General features: G+C 42.5%; 1 protein-coding gene across 7 annotated transcripts in view; it reads left to right on the top strand.

Moving 5' to 3' along the window:
• Positions 1 to 20,183, top strand: part of ATXN2 (ataxin 2) — a 69,834-nt gene that overhangs the window by 14,939 nt on the left and 34,712 nt on the right. For 6 of the 7 annotated variants that reach the window (XM_069960784.1, XM_069960781.1, XM_069960785.1 and 3 more), the window contains exons 2-10: positions 3,699 to 3,732; positions 10,877 to 10,936; positions 12,567 to 12,638; positions 14,607 to 14,757; positions 16,462 to 16,607; positions 18,029 to 18,120; positions 18,624 to 18,821; positions 18,931 to 19,115; positions 19,496 to 19,705. In XM_069960784.1, coding sequence (XP_069816885.1) covers positions 3,699 to 3,732; positions 10,877 to 10,936; positions 12,567 to 12,638; positions 14,607 to 14,757; positions 16,462 to 16,607; positions 18,029 to 18,120; positions 18,624 to 18,821; positions 18,931 to 19,115; positions 19,496 to 19,705 — 1,148 coding nt within the window. The remainder of the gene's footprint in view (positions 1 to 3,698; positions 3,733 to 10,876; positions 10,937 to 12,566; positions 12,639 to 14,606; positions 14,758 to 16,461; positions 16,608 to 18,028; positions 18,121 to 18,623; positions 18,822 to 18,930; positions 19,116 to 19,495; positions 19,706 to 20,183) is intronic. The other variant, XM_069960787.1, reaches the window with a different exon arrangement.

Below are 20,183 nucleotides of genomic sequence, written 5' to 3'. Positions count from 1 at the left end.
GCAGCGGCCGTCAGTAAAGGGGATTACCGGTGCCGCCGCCTTTCATAAGTGTCCCCCAGACCTCAGATCAGCCCCCCCTAGTAGGGCGATCACTAACCCCCCCTCCCCCCCGACTAATGTCTGTTCACAGCGATGGAAAAGTTAAATTGAATGAAAGCCCCATGCTGTCCGCCACCGGAGGTCATCGGGACCCCCCCTGTGGGGTCCCGGTACAAGCGATCAGCGGTATATACTATATACCGCTGATCGCTTGTACCATGTGCTCCCGGCACTTTTTATCCCCTGTCACCATGAATGATTGGTGACAGGGGATAAAAAGTGATGTCACCCCCCCCCCCCCCCCTTCCCCTTATACGTTACCTGATCCTGGAGCTCCTTCCTCTTCGGCGTCCTGGATGGTTATGAAGTGCGCATGTGCTCCACAACCAGCCAACTCTGAAAATTTCAAGTGACAGAGACCAATTTGGTCTCTGTCACTGAACTATGATTACTGAGATAGAAAATATCACAGTAATCATAGTAATACAGTGAAAATTAATGTGTAAAGTACAAAAAGTGACAAACATACAAAAAACAAAGCACACATTTTTTATTATAGTAATAATTGCAGTTTACTCCCAAATTGCCCGTAACCACCGCACGTTGCCCGTAACCACCGCACGTTGCCCGTAACCACCGCACGTTGCCCGTAACCACCGCACGTTGCCCGTAACCACCCCACGTTGCCCGTAACCACCGCACGTTGCCCGTAACCACCGCACGTTGCCCGTAACCACCGCACGTTGCCCGTAACCACCGCACGTTGCCCGTAACCACCGCACGTTGCCTATAAGCACTTCAGTTTATCAGTAACAATCCCAGATTGTCTGTAACCCTTCCAGGTTGCACATAACCCCCCCAGGTTCCCCTTCATCACGCCAGATTACATGTAACCCCCCAGATTGCACGTAACCACCTGCACGTCGCCTCTGACGACCGCACGTCGCCTCTGACCACCCCAAATTGCCAATGACCTCCTCCAGATTGCTGTGCCCATGCCAGATTGCCTATAAGAACTTCAGTTTATCCGTAACCACCCCAGATTGTCTGTAAGCACTGCAGGTTGCCCGTAACCACCCCACGTTGCCCGTAACCACCCCACGTTGCCCGTATCCACCCCAGATTGTCTGTAAGCAATGCAGGTTGCCCGTGACCACCCCACGTTGCCCGTGACCACCCCACGTTGCCCGTGACCACCCCACGTTGCCCGTGACCACCCCACGTTGCCCGTGACCACCCCACGTTGCCCGTGACCACCCCACGTTGCCCGTGACCACCCCACGTTGCCCGTGACCATCCCACGTTGCCCGTGACCACCCCACGTTGCCCGTGACCACCCCACGTTGCCCGTGACCACCCCACGTTGCCCGTGACCACCCCACGTTGCCCGTGACCACCCCAGGCTGTCCGCAACCAGCCCACATTACCTGTAATCTCATTTTTTTTTTTTTTTTTTTTTGTAACTGCGCTAGTAAATTGGCGCTCCTTTCCTTCTGAGCCCTGCTGTGTGCCTATACAGTGGTTTATGCCCACGTATGAGGTACCGTTTTACTCAGAAGAACCTGCGTTACAGATTTTTGGGTACGTTTTCTCTCCTGTTCCTTGTCAAATTGAGAAATTTCAAACTAAACCAACATATTATTGGAAAAATTAGAGTTTTTCATTTTTACTGGCCAATTTTGAATACTTTCCTCTAATACCTGTGGGGTAAAAATGGTCACCACACCCCAAGATGAATTCTTTGAGGGGTGCACTTTCCAAAATGGGGTGACTTTTGGGGGGAATCTATTCTGCTGACACTACAGGGGCTCTGCAAACGCACCTGCCGCTCAGAAACTTCTTCAGAAAAATCTGCACTGAAAATGCTAATTTGCACTCCTTCCCTTCTGAGCCCGGCTGTGTGCCCATGCAGTGGTTTATGCCCACATATGGGGTACCGTTCTACTCAGGAGAACCTGCGTTACATATATTGGGGTGACATTTCTCTCCTGTTCCTCGTGAAATTGAGAAATTTCAAACTAAAGGAACATATTATTGGAAAAATTCGAGTTTTTCATTTTTACTGTCTACTTTTGAATACTTTCCTCTAATACCTGTGGGGTCAAAATGCTCACCACACCCCAAAATGAATGCTTTGAGGGGTGCACTTTCCAAAATGGAGTGACTTATTGGGAGATTTTACTCTGCGGACACTACAGGGGCGCTGCAAACGCACCTGGCGCTCGGAAACTTCTTCAGCAAAATCTGCGTTGAAAAAGCTAATTGGCGCTCCTTTCCTTCTGAGCCCTCCTGTGTGCCCATGCAGTGGTTTATGCCCACATATGAGGTACCTTTTCACTTAGGAGAACCTGCGTTACAAATTTTGGGGTACTTTTTTTTTTCTCTTGTTCCTCATAAAATTGAGAAATTTCAAACTAAAAACATAATATTGGAAAATTTTGAGTTTTTCATTTTTACTGTCTAATTTTGAATACTTTCCTCTAATACCTGTGGGGTCAAAATGGTCACCAGACACCAAGATGAATTCTTTGAGGGGTGCACTTTCCAAAATGGGGTGACTTATGGCGAGATTTTACTCCGCTGGCACTATAGGGGCACTGCAAACGCAGCTGGCGCTCGGAAACTTCTGCAGCAAAATCTGCATTGAAAAAGCTAATTGGCGCTCCTTCCCTTCTGAGCCCTCCTGTGTGCCCATACAGTGGTTTATGCCCACATATGGGGTACCGTAGTACTCAGGAGAACCTGCATTACAAATTTTGGGGTACTTTTTTCCTCTTGTTCCTCGTGAAATTGAGAAATTTCTAACTAAACGAACATATTATTGGAAGAATTCGAGTTTTTCATTTTTACTGTCTTCTTTTGAATACTTTCCTGTAATACAGTGGGGTCAAAATGGTCACCATGTACCGTTGTACTCAAGAGAACCTGCGTTACAAGTTTTGGGGTGCTTTTTCCTCTCATGTTCCTTTTGAAAATGAGAAACTTTAATCTAAACGTATATATTATTGGAAAATTTTAATTTTCCATTTTTTTACTGCCTAATTGTGAATACTTTCCTCCAGCCCCTGTAGGGTTAAAATGGTCATTATACCCCCTAGATTAATTCTTTAAGGTGTGTAGTTTCCAAAATGGGGTCAATGGGGGTTTTCAGGATACCAGACTTCTAAATCCATTTAAAAAAAGAACTGGTCCCTAAAAAAATCAGTTTTGGAAACTTTCACGAAAATGTGATAATTTGCTGATAAATTTCTAAGCCCCATAACACCCTAAAAAAGTAAAATATGTTTACCAAATTATGCCAGAATAAAGAAGACATATTGGTAATGTGACTTAGTAACTAATTTATGTGCTACGACTTTCTTTTTTTAGAAGCAGAGAATTTCAAAGTTCATAAAATGCTAATTTTTTAAATTTTTCATGATATTTTGATGTTTTTCACAAAAAACACACAAAGTAGTGACCAAATTTTGCCACTAACATAAAGTGCCATATGTGACGAAAAAACAATCTCAGAATCGCTAGCATACGTTAAAGCATCACTGAGCTATAAGAGCATAAAGTGAGACCGGTCAGATTTTGAAAAATTAGCCTGGTCATTAAGGCCCAAACTAGCTGCAGCACGAAGGGGTTAAACTAACACACTTGTTTTTGTTTTTCAGAGGGAGAAGCAGTGGAAAAGGACCTCCGCAATCTGTAAGTTATATTTCAACTATAACCATTCATATTTGAATTAGATAAATGCTTTGATCTTTAGCTTGTGTCAACCAGCTGTCTCATAAACTAAACTAATATTTGGAATTACCCAAACGACCGAACTTAAAGGGGTATTCCAATCTGTTTGTTATCCGCTATCTTTAGGATATGAGATAAAAAGCTGATCACTGCGGGTCCCATTATAGGGACCCCCATTGATCACGAGAGCAGGGATGCAATCACCCCACAATGAGTGAAGTACTTTTTGGTGGGCCACCGAATGGTGCTGAGCTCTGAACTCAAACATTTGGTAAGCCAGTGTCGAATGGATGGATCATGGGTCTATTGGGCTATTGCCCGTTCTCGGGGTCAGTGGGAGTTTCGTCAGTGGGAGTTTTCGTTCACTTAAAATTAATATCCATGCTGGACTAAATGAGAGCCATAGAAATCGATGTGAAATACATGTGACTATTAATGATGAACAAATGATGACTATTTGTGATGAACAATTGATAAATAAAAATGGGGATAAGGTATGCTTAAAAGTATCTCCTGAATCTCTTTCAAATGTGTTTTTTACACCCAATAATACCAAATACTGTAGAGAATATAATTTATACAGCGCTTAAACCTCACGTCATATCTGAAGAGTCTTTGTCATTTGAGTAAGCAGCAGCGAAGGAATCTCTTGTCTGAGCACAAAGCCCATATTGTAGCTGGTAAAAGTGAGGAATGTGCATGGATCCCAAAGATTCTGTTAGTGTTTTTGACATTTTGTCTTATTTTCATCAGGGCTTTTTCACACACTATTTCTTCAGCACTTGTAAATGCTTGTTTAAAACTGTTTATGTATATATACAGTACACCTGTTCCTGAAAAAAACAGCAAGCCCTCACATGGCCCTTGGAAAAATAAAACAGTTATGGGTCTTAGAAAGCGAGGAGGAAAAAACGAAAACGCAAAAGTGACAATTGGCCCGGTCCTTAGGGGCTTAAAGGGAACCAGTCACTTACAAAAAGGCTATAACCCTATGGGAATGTGCTGTAGCAGCACCCAGCACACTTCCTAAACCTGCTTCTACACCCCCTGTCCCTGGAGTGTACAGCCCGAAAACTTACTTTATAAAGGTTGGCGCCCTGTATGTATATAGTCACGGTGGGTGCTGAGCTGCGGCTAGTAGTCACGGTCCCTGGGCGTTCCGGAGCAGTAATCATGCCCCTCTGGGTGTGATTAGCCTGCATAATTGGCGGCGTCACCGAGAGGCGTGCTGTCCCTGACGTCAGCACGCTTACGTTCTTTCTGTGCTGCTCATGCGCAGTACAGCGGGTCCGGTCCACGCCGTACTGCGCAGGTGCAAAAAGCCTCAAACTCATTGCTGGGTCTGAGTCTTGGTGCCTGTTGGACTATGAAGTTGGGATATTTAACACCTGGAGGGCTATAGAGAGCTAGCCCTCTGTGAAGCATGCATTCTGAGCAGAAGGGATAAACTGGTACAGTTAAATGACTAGCATACTCCCCAAAACATCACCAAAAATTCATAAATTTACACTAAGACTTGATATAAACAGTGTCATTTGCTAGTGACACATTTCCTTTAATGTATATGGACATGGCATGTTAAATCTCCATGTGATTAATGCCCCAAACAGGAAAAATAGGGAAGCCATTCTGAAGGATTTTTCAGGGGACTTTTTTCTGCTTTCCTTTTTGATGGTAAAGAATCCGACATTTAAAGGGAACCAGTCAGCCCCATTGGGCTGATTTGGTTCTCTGCAGCACTGTATAGAGCTCCTGTGCAGCTTGCGGCTCGTATCGACCGTGGCTGCAGCAGCAGCTTTATACTAGAGAAAATGAAGTTTAAACCCCCGGCGCTCGGCTGGTAGTCATCTGGGCGGCTCCCCAGTCGTGTATAGTCTCTCTCCCTGTCAGAGCGCTTGGTGGGGCTGGTTGAGAGGTGCCAGTAACAGACCACTTTACCTTCACTACAGGGTCAGAATGTGTAATACGACCCTAAGTGAAGAAAAGAACCCATGGCTGAATCTAAAGGGGAAGGAAATGTCCCACACCCCTAAACTCAGAACCTCTCATCCAGCATTTATTACTGGGGGGGACGCAACCACATAAGGAAAGTCTAAAACTAAGGGTCCTATTCCACGGAGCGTTAATCGCCCGATTCAGCCGATTATCACTCCGTGGAATAGAGAAAACGATCAGCCGATTTTGTCATCGGCTGATCGTTTATTTAGGTTAAAACCCAAAATCATCGGGCACCGACCGCGCATCGCTGAGTGGAATAGCGATGCGCGGCGGGCTACCCATGATTTTACAAGCTTTACCTAAGCATGTTGCAGGTCTTCTCCTGCACTCCTTCTTCCTCCTGGTCCCGCTCGCAGAAGCAGCTTCATTGCGGCCTGTCTGAGCTGACAGACCGCTCAGCCAATCACTGTCCGGGACCGCCGCGGCCAGTGATTGGCTGAGCGGTCTGTCAGCTCAGACAGGCAGCACCGAAGCTGCTGCTGCAGCGTGTGGGACCAGGAGGCAGAAGGAGCTCGGGATAATCCTCTGCTGCTTCTGCAGGCAGCTTCCGTTTGCAGCCACTAGAGGCTCTCTACTTTGGGGTTTTCACATCACCCCGGTTGGGAACCACTTTGTTACAGTCTTAAATCTTTATAAACACTATACAGTAATACCTCGGCTTTGGAATGCTTTGGAACTCGAACTGCTTGGTATTCGTACGAAAATTTACCCAGAAGTAGTGTTTGGAATTCGAACTTTGCTCGGTTTTTGAACGTTTTTCTAACGTTTTTGCGAGCGTGGATGGTGGGTTGTACCTGGCGAGTTAAGCAGTGGTGAGGCTTCACATACAGTACAGTGCTGTATAAGACTGCTGGAGTGCATATACAGTGTGGTAGTAGTACAGGCAGTGCACCACCATCTCCCATACATTACAGTGCTTGGATGGGGGGGACGCTATACAGTAAAGCATGGGTGAGGAGTTGGTGACTACTGTACTATAATTGCTGGTTCTGATGAACATTTCTTATGTTTAATGTCCTGTACAGTATAGTGCTGTACTGTAGTGATTATACGAAGCACTTAGTGTAATAAATGAGTATTATAGGTAATTATTGGTGGCTGCTGGAACCAATTAATCACATTTACATTATTTCCTATGGGAAGACACTGCTCGGTTTTTCGAACTGCTTGTTTCTCAAACTGCCTTCCGGAACCAATTAAGTTCGAGAACCGAGGTACCACTGTATATTGAAATTATTGCGCTCTTTATGTATTTAACAAAACAAAAGCAGTTATCTGTAGCAGACAATTCAATCACCGCTTTACCCCTTAACGACAGTTGATGTAAATGTATGCCATAAAGGTCATGGCTTAGATGACACATGACATACATTTATATAGTGATCTGCAGGGCCGCGTTGAAGTGAGCTCAGGAGCTGAGCTCCCTTCAAATAGAGTAAGGACTGGTCCTCACTGCTAATGACAGGCTGCTGCGATCCCATGGCCGCCCGTCATTAACCTTTTCATTGCGGCGATCGCGGCATTTAAATGTAAATCAGGGCTGTGGAGTTGGTAAGCCGCAGCTCTGACTCCTGAATTTTATCAGGACCGACCCCTACTACGACTCCTGAATTTTATCAGGACCGACTCCTGACTCTGACTCCTGCTCCTTCATAAATGGCCGGTCATATACCAGGGGAGTTATTTATCACACTGGCTCAGCAGCTTCTCCCTAATGTCCTACATGATCCTGGGGCGACTTCTGAGGGAATATATACTGTATATAAAGCAGCTTCTCCTGTGTGTGCAGTGGATGCAGCCAGTCTCCAGCCTCCATGTCCTGAACTACTCACAACTAGACTAGATGGAGCAGGTGGTCTTTTCCTGCTTACAATCTTCTATGTTTCTAACTAAATATTCACCACAGAAACACTGCTAACAATGCCACATACCTGTAATATAGAGGTCAGCCATAGTGATATACAGGGGGTTACACATAGTGTTATATAGAGGGGTCACACACAGTGATATAGAAGGTCACTGTGGGGGCAGGCACACACACACAGCCTGCTGCAGCCATAGCGCACACACACACACCCTGCTGCAGCCATAGCACACACAGCCTGATGTATTCGTAGCACACACACAGCTGCAGCCATTGAACACTGAAGAAAAACACACAATCTTCTCCCAGAGAGAAAACACCACACTGAGGACAGAGGTTACTGCTACACTACTTATGTCTTCTCCTCCTCCTCTATATTACACAGGATATCTTCATATTACACTGCTGCTCATATAGTCATACAGCATCCAGGAAGAGAACAGCACAGATCTCCCCCCACACAATGGACTCTTCCAGCTCAGAAACAAACTGCCAAATAGTGACCCACAACTTTTCCATGACCCCCCCCTTATGTAATAGTAAAACTTGTAAAATTCATATCAAAATTCTACATTGTTTAAAGATTTTTTTTAAAGCTGGAGTCTGAGTCGGGACATTTTTTTCCGACTCCCGACTGCAGCCAAAGCTAGCTCCGACTCAGACTCCAGCCAAAACTAACTCCAACTCCACGACACTGACTCCGACTCCACAGCCCTAATGTAAATTCCTATCAGGATCCCCGCAGTGTAATGGGTGGCTCCCAATTGTTTTAACTGACTGCCGGAGGTCTCTTACCTTCCTCCCGGCAGTCAGATTGGCGATCATTGTATAGAGTCTGCACAGGCAGGCTCTATGCAATGATCACAGATAACACTGATCAATGTTATGCTATGGCATAGCAAAGATCAGTGTATGGAATGTAATGCATGTATGTTATAGTCCCCTAGGGGGACTTAAAAAGTGTAAGTAAAAAAAAAAAAAAAAAAAAAAAAGGGTTTTAAAAATGTGCCAAAGCCCATCTCCCCCCCCCTTTCTTAGTTTATAAATAAAACATAAAATAATATACATAAACATATAATATACCATAGCATGTGTAATTGTCTGATCTATTAAAATAAAACAATGTTGTTCCCGCACGGTGAACGGCGTTGACAAAAAGCAGTAAAAACTGGCAGGATTGCTGATTTTTTTTTTTTTTTTTTTTTACTTTTTATATAAAAAAAAAAAATTACAAAATGCAATCAATACATTCAATAGAGACAAATATGGTACTAATAAAAAGGGAGCATGGCGCAAAAAATGACACCCCATACAGCCATGTAGGTGAAACAATTAAAAGCGCTATAAGAGTCACAATAGGGCCATTTTAAATATTGCCTATTTGCAAAGAAAAATGCTTTACTGTTCATAAAATAGTTAATCATAAGAAAAGCAATGTAACCTTCATATTGCTGTGTTCAGACTGACCTATAGAATAAAGATAAAATGTCAGTTTTACTCTAAAGTGCATTACGTTAACACGGAAACCCCCCAAAATTTGCTGGGTTCACACTACATTTTTGCAATTCGTTTTTTGCAAAAAAACCCGTATCAAAATGGATCCATTTTTTTTTTTGACGGACACAAAAATGAGGTCGACCACGTTTTTGTGTCAGTCTCAAAAAATGGATGCGTTTTGATCCGTTTATAAAAAAAAGGATCAAAACGCATCCGTTTTTTTGAGACTGACACAACAACATAATCGACCTCATTTTTGTGTCTATAAAAAAAAAAAAACGGATCCATTTTAATCCGTTTTTTTATAATGGAAGTCAATGGAAAAAAAGATCAAAACGGATGCACACAGTTGCATCCGTTTTTATCAGTTTTTTTTGCAAAAAGCTGATAGCAAAAACGTAGTGTGAACTCAGCCTTACATTTGCAGAATTGTGAAGAGGTGTGCTTTCCGACAGTTTCATGGTGTAGGGACAAATTAGAACCATAACCAGTTTTCAATTCATGTTTTTCCAGGAGAAATCACAGGAATTGCTCCACAGATGTGTAGGGAAAGATGCTTCAGCATAGTTATTTCATGGGTAATGCAAGTACTTAAAGGGAATGTAAATTATATATGAAGAAATTGAACGGCACTACCCCTTTCCAATGTGTCAGGCCCCGTGCAGAGGTTGGTGTGCCAACCACGTATCACAAAGATGCAGTGAAGAAGGTGGCATTCCTACCTGCTGGCGTCTGCCACGCTGATGTTCGTATCTTGTATGTCCTATTTTATATGATGAAATAAAAGCCATGAAATTCATCGGATGGTGAGTGCCACCTTCTTCACTGCATCTTTGTGATTGTGCCTACTGAAAGGGAATGCACAGCACTGCCAATCCACAGCACTTTAGTATTATTGTATCTGAGACTTCCTGTTGTGTCTGTGGTGATAAGAGGAGGCTGCTGTAAAGTGATCTGTACATCATTGCCGGATCTGCAGCAATGAGTTTGAGGCTTTCTGCACCTGCGCAGTATGGCGCAGACCGGACCCGCTGTACTGCGCATGAGTGGCACAGCAAGAACGTAGGCTTGCTGACGTTAGAGACAGCGCGCCTCCGATGACGCCGCCACAATTATGCAGGCTAATCACGCCCAGAGGGGCGTGATTAGCACTGCAGAACGCCCAGGGACCGTGACTACTTGCCCGCAGCTCCCCGCCCAGAGGACTACTTGGGGGTAATTTACATACAGGGCGCCGAGTTTATAAAGTATGTTTTTGGCTTGTACATTGCAGGGACGGGGGGTATAAAAGTATGTTTGGGAAGTGTGCTGGGTGCTGCTACGCCACATTCCCATAGCTTTACATGCGTTTTTTAAGTGATTGGTTCCCTTTAAAAGAAAATATAGGTGACACATTCCCGTCAATAAAACTGCCAGGTAAAGAGAGCTTATAGAACAGAATATCTGACTGTCTAGATTACAACTTAAAGGGTTATCTACAAATACAAAAAACATCTACTTTCTAGCAAAATCAGCACCACCCCTGTCCCCAGGTTGTGTGTGGTATTACAAATCAGCTTCAGTGGAGCTTAAAAAACACTTCCAAAATGGAAACGAGTGGTGCTGTTTCTGGAAGAAAACGGCTGTTTTTCTAAGCCTGCATAACTCTTAATATATAGAAACTACAATGCTTGCTCTCAGGAACACCTATGATACATTATTGTATAACTTTCTTCCAGTACATTGTATTTTTTTTCTTAATTTCAGATTTCTTTTGATGGAATCTATGCAAACATGAGAATGGTCCACATTCTTACTTCAGTTGTGGTAAGCACTCTCTTCATTGGGTTGTATGTTGTCTCTGTTGTCCGTTGGCAAAATACTACCAAATGATTAATCTTATGTTTTCACCCATTGTTGTTTTCAAATGCCATACTTATAGACAAAGGGGTTTTCCAGTCTTTGACATCTAGGAAAAGTTTGCACATCTGATAGGTCTGGTCTCTCGGTCTGCCACTTAAAGGAGAAGTCTGGCAATTTTTTTTCATTAACGTATTGTATTGCCCCTCCAAAAGTTATACAAATCCCCAATATACACTTATTACAGGAAATGCTTATAAAGTGCTTTTTTTCTCTGCACTTACTACTGCATCAAGGCGTCACTTCCTAGATAACGTGGTGCTGTCACTTCCCGGATAACGTGGTGATGTCACTTCCCGGATAACGTGGTGCTGTCACAACCGGACTCCCAGATATGTGGCTGCTGGAGATGATGGCAGGGGGACATTGAGGTACACAGGGCACTGGAGGGACACTGAGCATCCCTCTGCCATCATCCTCTCCAGCAGCCACAGCCCACACAGCTCTGGCAGTCGGGTCGTGACCATGTTATCCAGGAAGTGACATCGCCATGTTATCCAGGAAGTGACATCGCCATGTTATCCAGGAAGTGACATCGCCATGTTATCCAGGAAGTGAAGCCTTGATGCAGTAGTAAGTGCAGGGGAAAAAGCACTTTAAAAGCATTTCCCAAAATAAGTGTATATTGGTGAATTGTGTAACTTTTGGGGGGCAATACTGGACCTTTCCTTTAAGGGTAGAATGAGGGGTGATTGTCTGATAAATCCTTTTTATAGTTGCTCTGTCCCGCTATGCAGCATTTTTTAGTCTGTCTCAACACAAGGGCATGCCTGCTCAGTGCTAAGGGCTTACTGATGGGATTTGTTCTTCCCATGCCATACCATGCATGTTTTAACGAATGGGGCAATAGACAGATTACTTGACGACCTATAAAGTCTCCATATCTTTTTATGACTTTGTTCCTTTTTGGTCCTACAACAAAAGGCATCATCTCAGGCGGCCTACTCTTTTCTGACAAGGGGCAATAACCCTGAAATAGCTCTCTACAGATGGACAAAACTCTACGTCTGGAAAGTTGACACTCCTCGCTGTTTTAAGACGACTTATTGCAGTCAGACACTGACTTGAAGGGAAAAAAAGCTCCAAAAGGGGCATCAGAATGCTCCTCTTTTTATCCCTATTCCCATTACTCCCTTAAAATCCCTTCTTAGGTTACTCCCTTATGTAAACATCTATCTCTTGCCATTGTCTTGTTGCTTTTCCACACTCAATGCTGTTTACAAAAAAGTAACCTGAAAACCCATCTCTTCAAACAAGGCTACAACCTACAATAACTCTGCATCACACTTGAATGGCTGCACTTTACCTCCTGTTTCTCTCCCTATACCCTATAGATTGTGAGCCTCGCGGGCAGGGTCCTCTTCCCCCATGTACCAGCCTGTCTTTTGCCTTCATGTAATGTTTTCTGATCTTGTATTGTTCCTGCCTGTTGCCTATCTATTGTATAGCGCTCTGGAACTAAGGGCGCTTTATAAATAAATAATAATAAGTTAAGTTATGTAATTGTTTTATTTTCTTTGCTTTCTCTTCCTCTTAGGGTTCAAAGTGTGAAGTACATGTGAAAGATGGTATTGTGTACGAAGGTGTTTTTAAAACCTATAGTCCTAAGGTAAGTAATGTTGAGGTCCTGTCAAAAATACCATAACCATAAAACCTTTATAGTAATGAAGCGCCTTGCCCTTGCAGTGGGTGATCCACAGAAAGGGTTTTTCTATTTATGCCATAGTAATGTTATTGCAGGGACAACATTTTGGACATGCAAACATCTAAGGCATTATTCATGTCAGGAACATGAGGGGCTTCTTACCCCCAAATCAGGAGACATAATTCTCTAATGTAACAATCTGTCGTTCCAGTCCAGCAATACAAGCTTTACAAATTTGACATACCTACTTTGTAAACTGCTGAGCAATTGCAGCCTAGGGGAGCTCCCTGTGAGCTTTTACCCCTAGTTTGCATAAAATTTTTAACACTTTAAATCTCACCGCTGGAGCAACAGATTGAAATAAGATAGATCTCCTGATTTAGGACAAGAATCTCTAGTACACACTGCCTTTACGTTAGTCAGCTTAACACTGCTGACTAGGGTATTCCCATCTAAATAGCATAGTTAAACTTCTAGGACATGTAAAGTTGAACACTTCTACAAATACATACAGCAAACTAGTTTCCTTCTCCTGATATGCCACTTGTTCCCTCCCATTGTTGACAGCTTCTTGTCTAAATTATCAACCACCTCTCTGCTCTAATAACAGTGGACAGACTGATATTTGTTTACCTATGCACACAGCATTCCCCTGGTCCGTTTATTTTAAGAATTTATGGTAATCTGGGTCTTGGCATCATGAGTATACTCTTAAAGAGATGCCATCCCAGATTAAAAACTGATTTTTAATTTTTTGGAAGCCACCAAATAAAATAAAAGTTGTACAAGTTACATATCGTTGTAATCGTACCGATTTAAGGAACATAAATAACATGTTAGTTTTACCATGGGGCGAACGGTGTCAACACAACCCCCCACCCCCCAAAGTAAAAAGAAAATTGCCCTTTTTTTTTTTTTTTTTTAATTTCACTGCACAAATATTTTTTTCTGGTTGTGCAGCATATTTTATAGAAAAATTAAGTTAGTCAATGCATAAGTATAATGCTAAGTTTGCACGACGCGATTATTCGCCCGATTGCACGATTAACGATTTCCAAGTAACGTTTTTTTTATAACGATCAGCGTTTAGACGGTACGATATATCGTACGGAAAAATCGTTTTGCGATCGCGTGCCCGCAGCCTGCCCCCCCCCCCCCCCCCCTCAACTGCAGCCCCCTGCGCCGCCCCGATCACCACCCCCGCCGATCCGATCGCCACCCCCGCTGCTGCCGCTCCGATCGCTCCGGGTGGCGATCGGAGCGGGGGTGGTGACGATTTAAGAACCTGTTAAAAGATCAAAATTAACGATTTCTCGCTCGACGTTCGATCGTTCGCCGCGTTTACACGTACGATTATCGTTCGAATTCGATCGTTATCGTGCAAATTTGCACGATAATCGTTCCGTGTAAACCCAGCATAAGTAAATTTAATTAGTGTCACAAAAAAAAAATAAGGGCTCATGTGGGTCAGTAGGTGAAATAATAATATAAAAGCGTTTTTTTTAAAAACGAGAAAATGAGACAGCAAAAATGTTCTGTTTTTAATCCAACTTTCATGGACTTAAGTGAAAAAGAAAAATAGTTTTATTCTCAGGATTTGTCATGATTATTATAAGACATTAATATGATTTAAATAAGACTTAATTGGGCCCATTGACTTATGCATAAAGATTTCTAACCCAAAACATAACTTTATTGAAAGTTTGTGCCAGGCTGAACGCTGCCCAGTTCTGTGCTTGTAATTTTTGAAGTGATTTATCTTCTATTGTGTTTTTTTTTTTGGTGGGAATTACTATAATTGTTTACAACTTTTTTTTAAACATAATATGGTATGTAAATCTCTTCATCAAGCTGAATAGGTAATATTTGTTTTATAGTTGGGTGAGAAAAAGCAATCCTAGATTTTTACTGGATTTGTCTTCTGTTTTTCAGTGCGACTTAGTGCTTGATGCAGCTCACAAGAAGAGTAAAGACTTTACCGGGGGGCCAAAGCGTGAAGATATTGTGGATAGTATCTTATTCAAGGCTTCCGATTTTGTTATGGTGCAGTTCAAAGACATGGATATGAATTATGCAAAAAGAGGTATGTAAACAATCTGCTGCGAATCAAATTGAAATTTAAATTGAAATTTTATTGGTCAGATCAAGAGAACAAGGTGGAAGAAGTGTGCCGTAGCACTGTTTACGTGGGTTAGCGTGTGCTGCTTCCACCTCATTCTCTTGATCCTACCGATTAATACGTCCAGAGACGTCAAAAGTTTTGAACATATAAATTTGTTTTAGTAAAATTTTTCCAGTAATGGACATGACATCTTGTATATGCAAAACTGTACATTGACATGTGGATCTTCCCTTTCTATTTAAAGAGGTTTTCCAGGCAAAATGTCATGATGAGCTATCATGTGGACTTAAGGAACACATGCTAATCACGGCTCCCCGACAATCAGTGACTGGGCTATAGAATGGATTTTGCCTGTAAAACCCCTGTCCCCTGGCATATACTTTGGGCCTTAAAGGGAAACTCAGCAGGTTAGACAAATTTTTTTAAAAAAAGTCCTTTTTGAGCACGGGGCACTGACTATTAAGGTATCTTTATTTCCTTTGCACGATTTCAGTGTAATTAGTAGTTATATCCTTAAGACAATACAGTGGTTTGGAGCACTGGGGGCGAAGACTACCCCCATGGGCATCTTTGGCAGGCCTAGGGGCCCCCTACTGCCATGCAGACCCATCTACATCAGGGATATTTTTTTTTTGCATGTTTGCATGCATGTAAAATGGTAATATATTCAGAACAAAGGTTTTCTTTGTTCCTGGTAGATAGTCTCACACCCACAATCCCCACAAAGGAGAACTGCAGTGCCTTATTCTAGGCCTGCTGTATAAATGCGATAAATGCCTAAAAGAAGAAACCGCTGTCTGTTTATTTTGCCATTCATTTATGGTATGCTGTCATGATCTTGGGGTCCTATTACACCAAATGGTTATTGGCCATTCTTGGCTGATTACCGGCAGTTCTGGGTAATAATTGTTTCGAGTAATAGGTCATGTTAAAAGGCAATGAACAGCCGACATGCACAATATCAGCTGATTGTTGTCTTAAAACATGTTCTGTTAAAACAACAAGAATAGAGACAGTTTGCTGCCCACCGGTTCATGCAGCAGGAGCGCTGGCAGTAGACCGCCGCTATCTTCTATGGGCCACCCAGACGATCTAAGAATCATCTGGGCAGCCCGTCCCACTACGCCCTGCAACCCCTCCAACCCCCGGCCCAATGTCTGTGTGTGTGTGTGTGTGTAAAAGCACTGTAGTGAGGAGGTTGCGACCGCTGACCTGACAGGTCGCCCATCGCTTGCTTCTTATTATCGGGCTGTGTAATAGGGCCCTTAGAGGCCCTTATCATATGCCTCTTGTACAGCTGTTATGCCTGTAAGTAATGTTCTTCTGTGCAACCAATTTATTAGTAGCACAATGTTTAGTGAATTGGTTGTAAGTAAAAAGAGCATGAATTTCCCTGTTGACTGTAAGTGTTCCCCGTGTTGAAGTCACGTTGTGCAAAAATTTGTGTTTTCTTTTTTTTTTTCTTATAAAGTGGCATATGTTGGGCACACATTTTAACATCCTTTGGGATTTGTGAAGAAACACTTGCAAGCTTCTTAAAAATTAAGTGATTGGCAAAAAAACACCAAAACTTACATTTTTACTATAGCAACTTGGTATCTTGTTACATTTGAGCAAGTGTAAAGCTGTAACTATTATTTTTTATCTGAAAATCTTGTCTTTTAGATGGCTTCACAGACTCTGGTATATCTTCTAAAGTGAATGGTGAGCACAAGGAGAAGGACCTGGAACCATGGGATGGGGGCGATGGCCTCATTAGTAGCAGTTTGTCTACTAATAGCGAGGAGCTGGAATCTTTAGATACAGATGTAGTAAGTAAAGACTTTTATGATTATTGTATGGATTAAAGAGGACCTGTCACCCCGGCTGCCAGGGCAGAGCCTGCCCGACCACCTGCTGGGAGCCCTGCATACTTAATCCTTTCAGGAAGTACCGCTCCTGGACCCAGTCCCTGGGCTGAAAAATCGTTGTCCGAATCTGTGTGCGCGCTATATGCAAATCAATAGAGATGAGTCCGACGTCCATAGAAAATGACTGGAGCAGACACACTGTTTAACATCAAACATATGGTTTAAGAAATAGGTCATTTTATGATGACACATTTCTTTTAAGCAACAGCCTGAAGTTACCATGAGAAAAGCAAATATATCCAGAGAAGTCTGGCGGATTATAAAATCCTGCAGGGGACAAAATTGATTAGAAGTACTAACTTTACTTTCCCCTTGGTAAGTGGTGGGGCCTGTGGCAGGACCCCTGCTGGGCTTTGACATCTCCGGAGCTGACACATCACGACCCAGATGATGGACAAGGCTGCTCAGCAAGTGAGTGACTGGGACGAGACATTGTTCCAGTCGCTGATTGGCTGAGCGGCTGGTCAATCAGCCGGGACAGGCCTTTTCTCCGTCATCACAACTTGGGGGAAAATGCCTTCCGGCGTATGGCTGGCCCCGCCACTCACCGCAAGCTCGGGAAGTGGTAAGTGCCTACTTGTAATCAGTTTCCCACCCTGCCGGCTGCAGGACTTTTTAGTCCATTGGTCTTCTACTTTACCAATTCATTGTAATCTACTTTTAGATGTTTCCTGGCAGCAGTGAGAGCCAACACGGTGTTCTTTCCTGCCAACAATGTCTGTGTTGGAAACTGCAGGGTTGCTCATGTCAGAGTCCCTGCCCACTTCCTGAATATTTGCTTTACAGCACCAGTGACAGAGAGCCTCCCTTAATGTGTAGTGTTTTCATTTCAGAATGTACAGTACACTGGGGGAGGTTCGGTGTCACTAACACCATGTACACTGAAGCCTCGAGCTGAGCAAATACCTCGGCATCTAGATACAAAATTAAATAATTTTAGCAATTGATTATTTTATTTTTATTTTTTTGCCAGAATATTTCTTTTTAGTAGGGGGTTATCTTGGCATAAAAAGTGACTCAAAGTGCTTAAAAAAATTCACCTCACCTGGTCCTCTGCTGCTGCAGTGTGGCTAACTTGGCTATGCAGGTCCTGTAAGGTTGATGCCTCACCAGAAACTGAAGCAGCAATGATGTGTGGAGACCAGGAGCGTCGCTGCAGCAGCTGTTGGAGGGATTGGGGAAGTGAATATACTTTTTTTTTTTTTTTTTTTTTATGCCACCCTGAGACAAATAAAAATATGCTTTTTTTTCTTCAAATTTATCCCTATCCTTGAACCTTATTAGGTTTTAAAGTTTGTATCCACTATTTTTGTTCTTTTTAGTCTAATGGTTGGGATCCCAATGAAATGTTTCGATACAATGAAGAAAATTATGGCGTGGTATCAACCTATGACAGCAGCCTTTCCTCTTATACGTAAGTAGAAAACTAGACTAGAGGTTTGGTTACCAGGTTTCAATTCTACAAGTCATCATTTAAATAAACAAAAACAAAAATAGACGCATTGCATAATGTTTCCCGGTTACTACAAGTAGTCTACACATTCTATTAAAAAAAACAAAAACAAGCTTACTTACGTTTTCTAGTTGTGCATACGCATTCCTAATTTTCAAGATTGTTGTTTGCTATAATTGTTTAAAACTAAACCATTAAAGTTCAGAGACTTGGAATACTGTTCACACGGCGCAAAAACACAGGTAGTTTTCAGATCTGTAACAATCTAATCACCTGTGTGATAAATACATGACCAAGATTGATTTTACATGATACAGAACAGAAAATCCATTGGCAGTGGGTAAATAGGTTTTCTGTTTTGTAGCACATAAAGCTTATTGATTGTTTAAGGGAATGTGCCATATCAATAGTGTCATTACTTGTGTTTAAAAGATTACATTTTATTTTCTTCCCCCCTCCTAAAGTGTTCCTTTGGAAAGGGACAATTCTGAAGAGTATCTAAAGAGAGAAGCAAGAGCTGCACAAATAGCTGAAGAGATTGAGTCAAGCTCCCAGTATAAAGCACGTGTTGCCTTGGAAAATGATGAAAGGTCTGAAGAAGAAAAATACACTGCAGTACAACGCAATGTGTGTGAGCGAGAAGGACACTCTGTGGCTACTAGGTAGGATTATTTAAGAAGAAAAAAAAATTAGGATTGTAGGACTTGTTCTTAAGAGAATGCTGATAAACTTTGTTTTTTTTTTTTTTTTTTTTTTTTATTTTCTTTAAAGGGAAAATAAGTATGTTCCACCTGGACAGCGGAGTAAAGATGGCATGTCATGGAGTAGCCATGGTGTAAGACAAAATTCACCAAGAATGGGCCAGTCTGGATCTGGTCCAATTCCTTCACGAACTGGATCCCATTCTTCAGACTACAGCCCAAATTCTGGAGCTGATCAGAGAGTAGTGAATGGAGGCAAGTTTCTGATGATTTATGTGTTTGTATTAATTCTCCTACTTTACCTGTTATAGAGCCAGAGTGGTAGATGCACATCTGCATTGCCTTTAATCTCCTCCCATAATTGCTTGATACCGTTAGTGATAACAATAGTATCAGTCTGTAATTTCCCATAGAGACCTTTTAGGTGTGTCATTACTAAAGGTAAATTTACTTAGCTGGTAATTTTAAAATTCACAGCATTACTCCCATATTTAATTCATTTGCCAAAACTACAGGTTTATTGCGAGAAACCATTTCCCCTCTGTTTTACTTTTTCTGTTGACCTGTTTTTTTCCCTCCTTTTCATCCCATATTTTTATTTTTTATACTTTCCTTCATCTCATTTGTTCTGTCAGGTGTTCCCTGGCCATCGCCTTGTCCATCTCCTTCCTCCCGCCCACCTTCTCGCTACCAGTCAGGTCCCAACTCTCTTCCACCTCGGGCAGCCACCCCTACAAGGCCGCCCTCCAGGCCCCCTTCGCGGCCATCCAGGCCCCCGTCTCACCCCTCTGCTCATGGTTCTCCAGCTCCTGTCTCTACTATGCCTAAACGCATGTCTTCAGAAGGTACAACACCTCTGTTTTTTGTTTGTTTTGTAAAACCCCTTCCACATCCTGCAACTCTGCTTATGGATTTCATAAGACTTTAATAATCACATCTATAGCTTCAGTGTTTTGCAACCCTGGTCAGGCTTCCTAATGTAATCTATATAATTGGCTTAAGACTGCTTAGTTGGACTGCAGTAATCCCGTGCACTAGCGCATAGTGAATTCTGCAAAGCATGATCAGCTTGTCATTGTGTTGCTTGCATTCATTGCTCAGACAGCATCACCGAGGATTTGAGGAGTTGCTCATTCTTAAATACCTAAAATGTTGGCGTTACTACAGAGGTTTTCCCAAGTAATTACTGTAAAATAACTTCTGTGCATTGAATACTAATCTGATTATTGCTTTTAATACAGTAATGGTTAACCTCACAAACTCTTTAGAGTAGAATAATGGAATGTCATTTTCAACTTTACTCCATTTTGCTTTATCCACTTG

Source organism: Dendropsophus ebraccatus, chromosome 3 (assembly GCF_027789765.1).
Source record: "Dendropsophus ebraccatus isolate aDenEbr1 chromosome 3, aDenEbr1.pat, whole genome shotgun sequence".
NCBI classification, from domain to species: Eukaryota; Metazoa; Chordata; class Amphibia; order Anura; family Hylidae; genus Dendropsophus; species Dendropsophus ebraccatus.
Note: the sequence above shows the minus strand (reverse complement) of the source record. Positions and strands in the feature narration are given on the sequence as shown.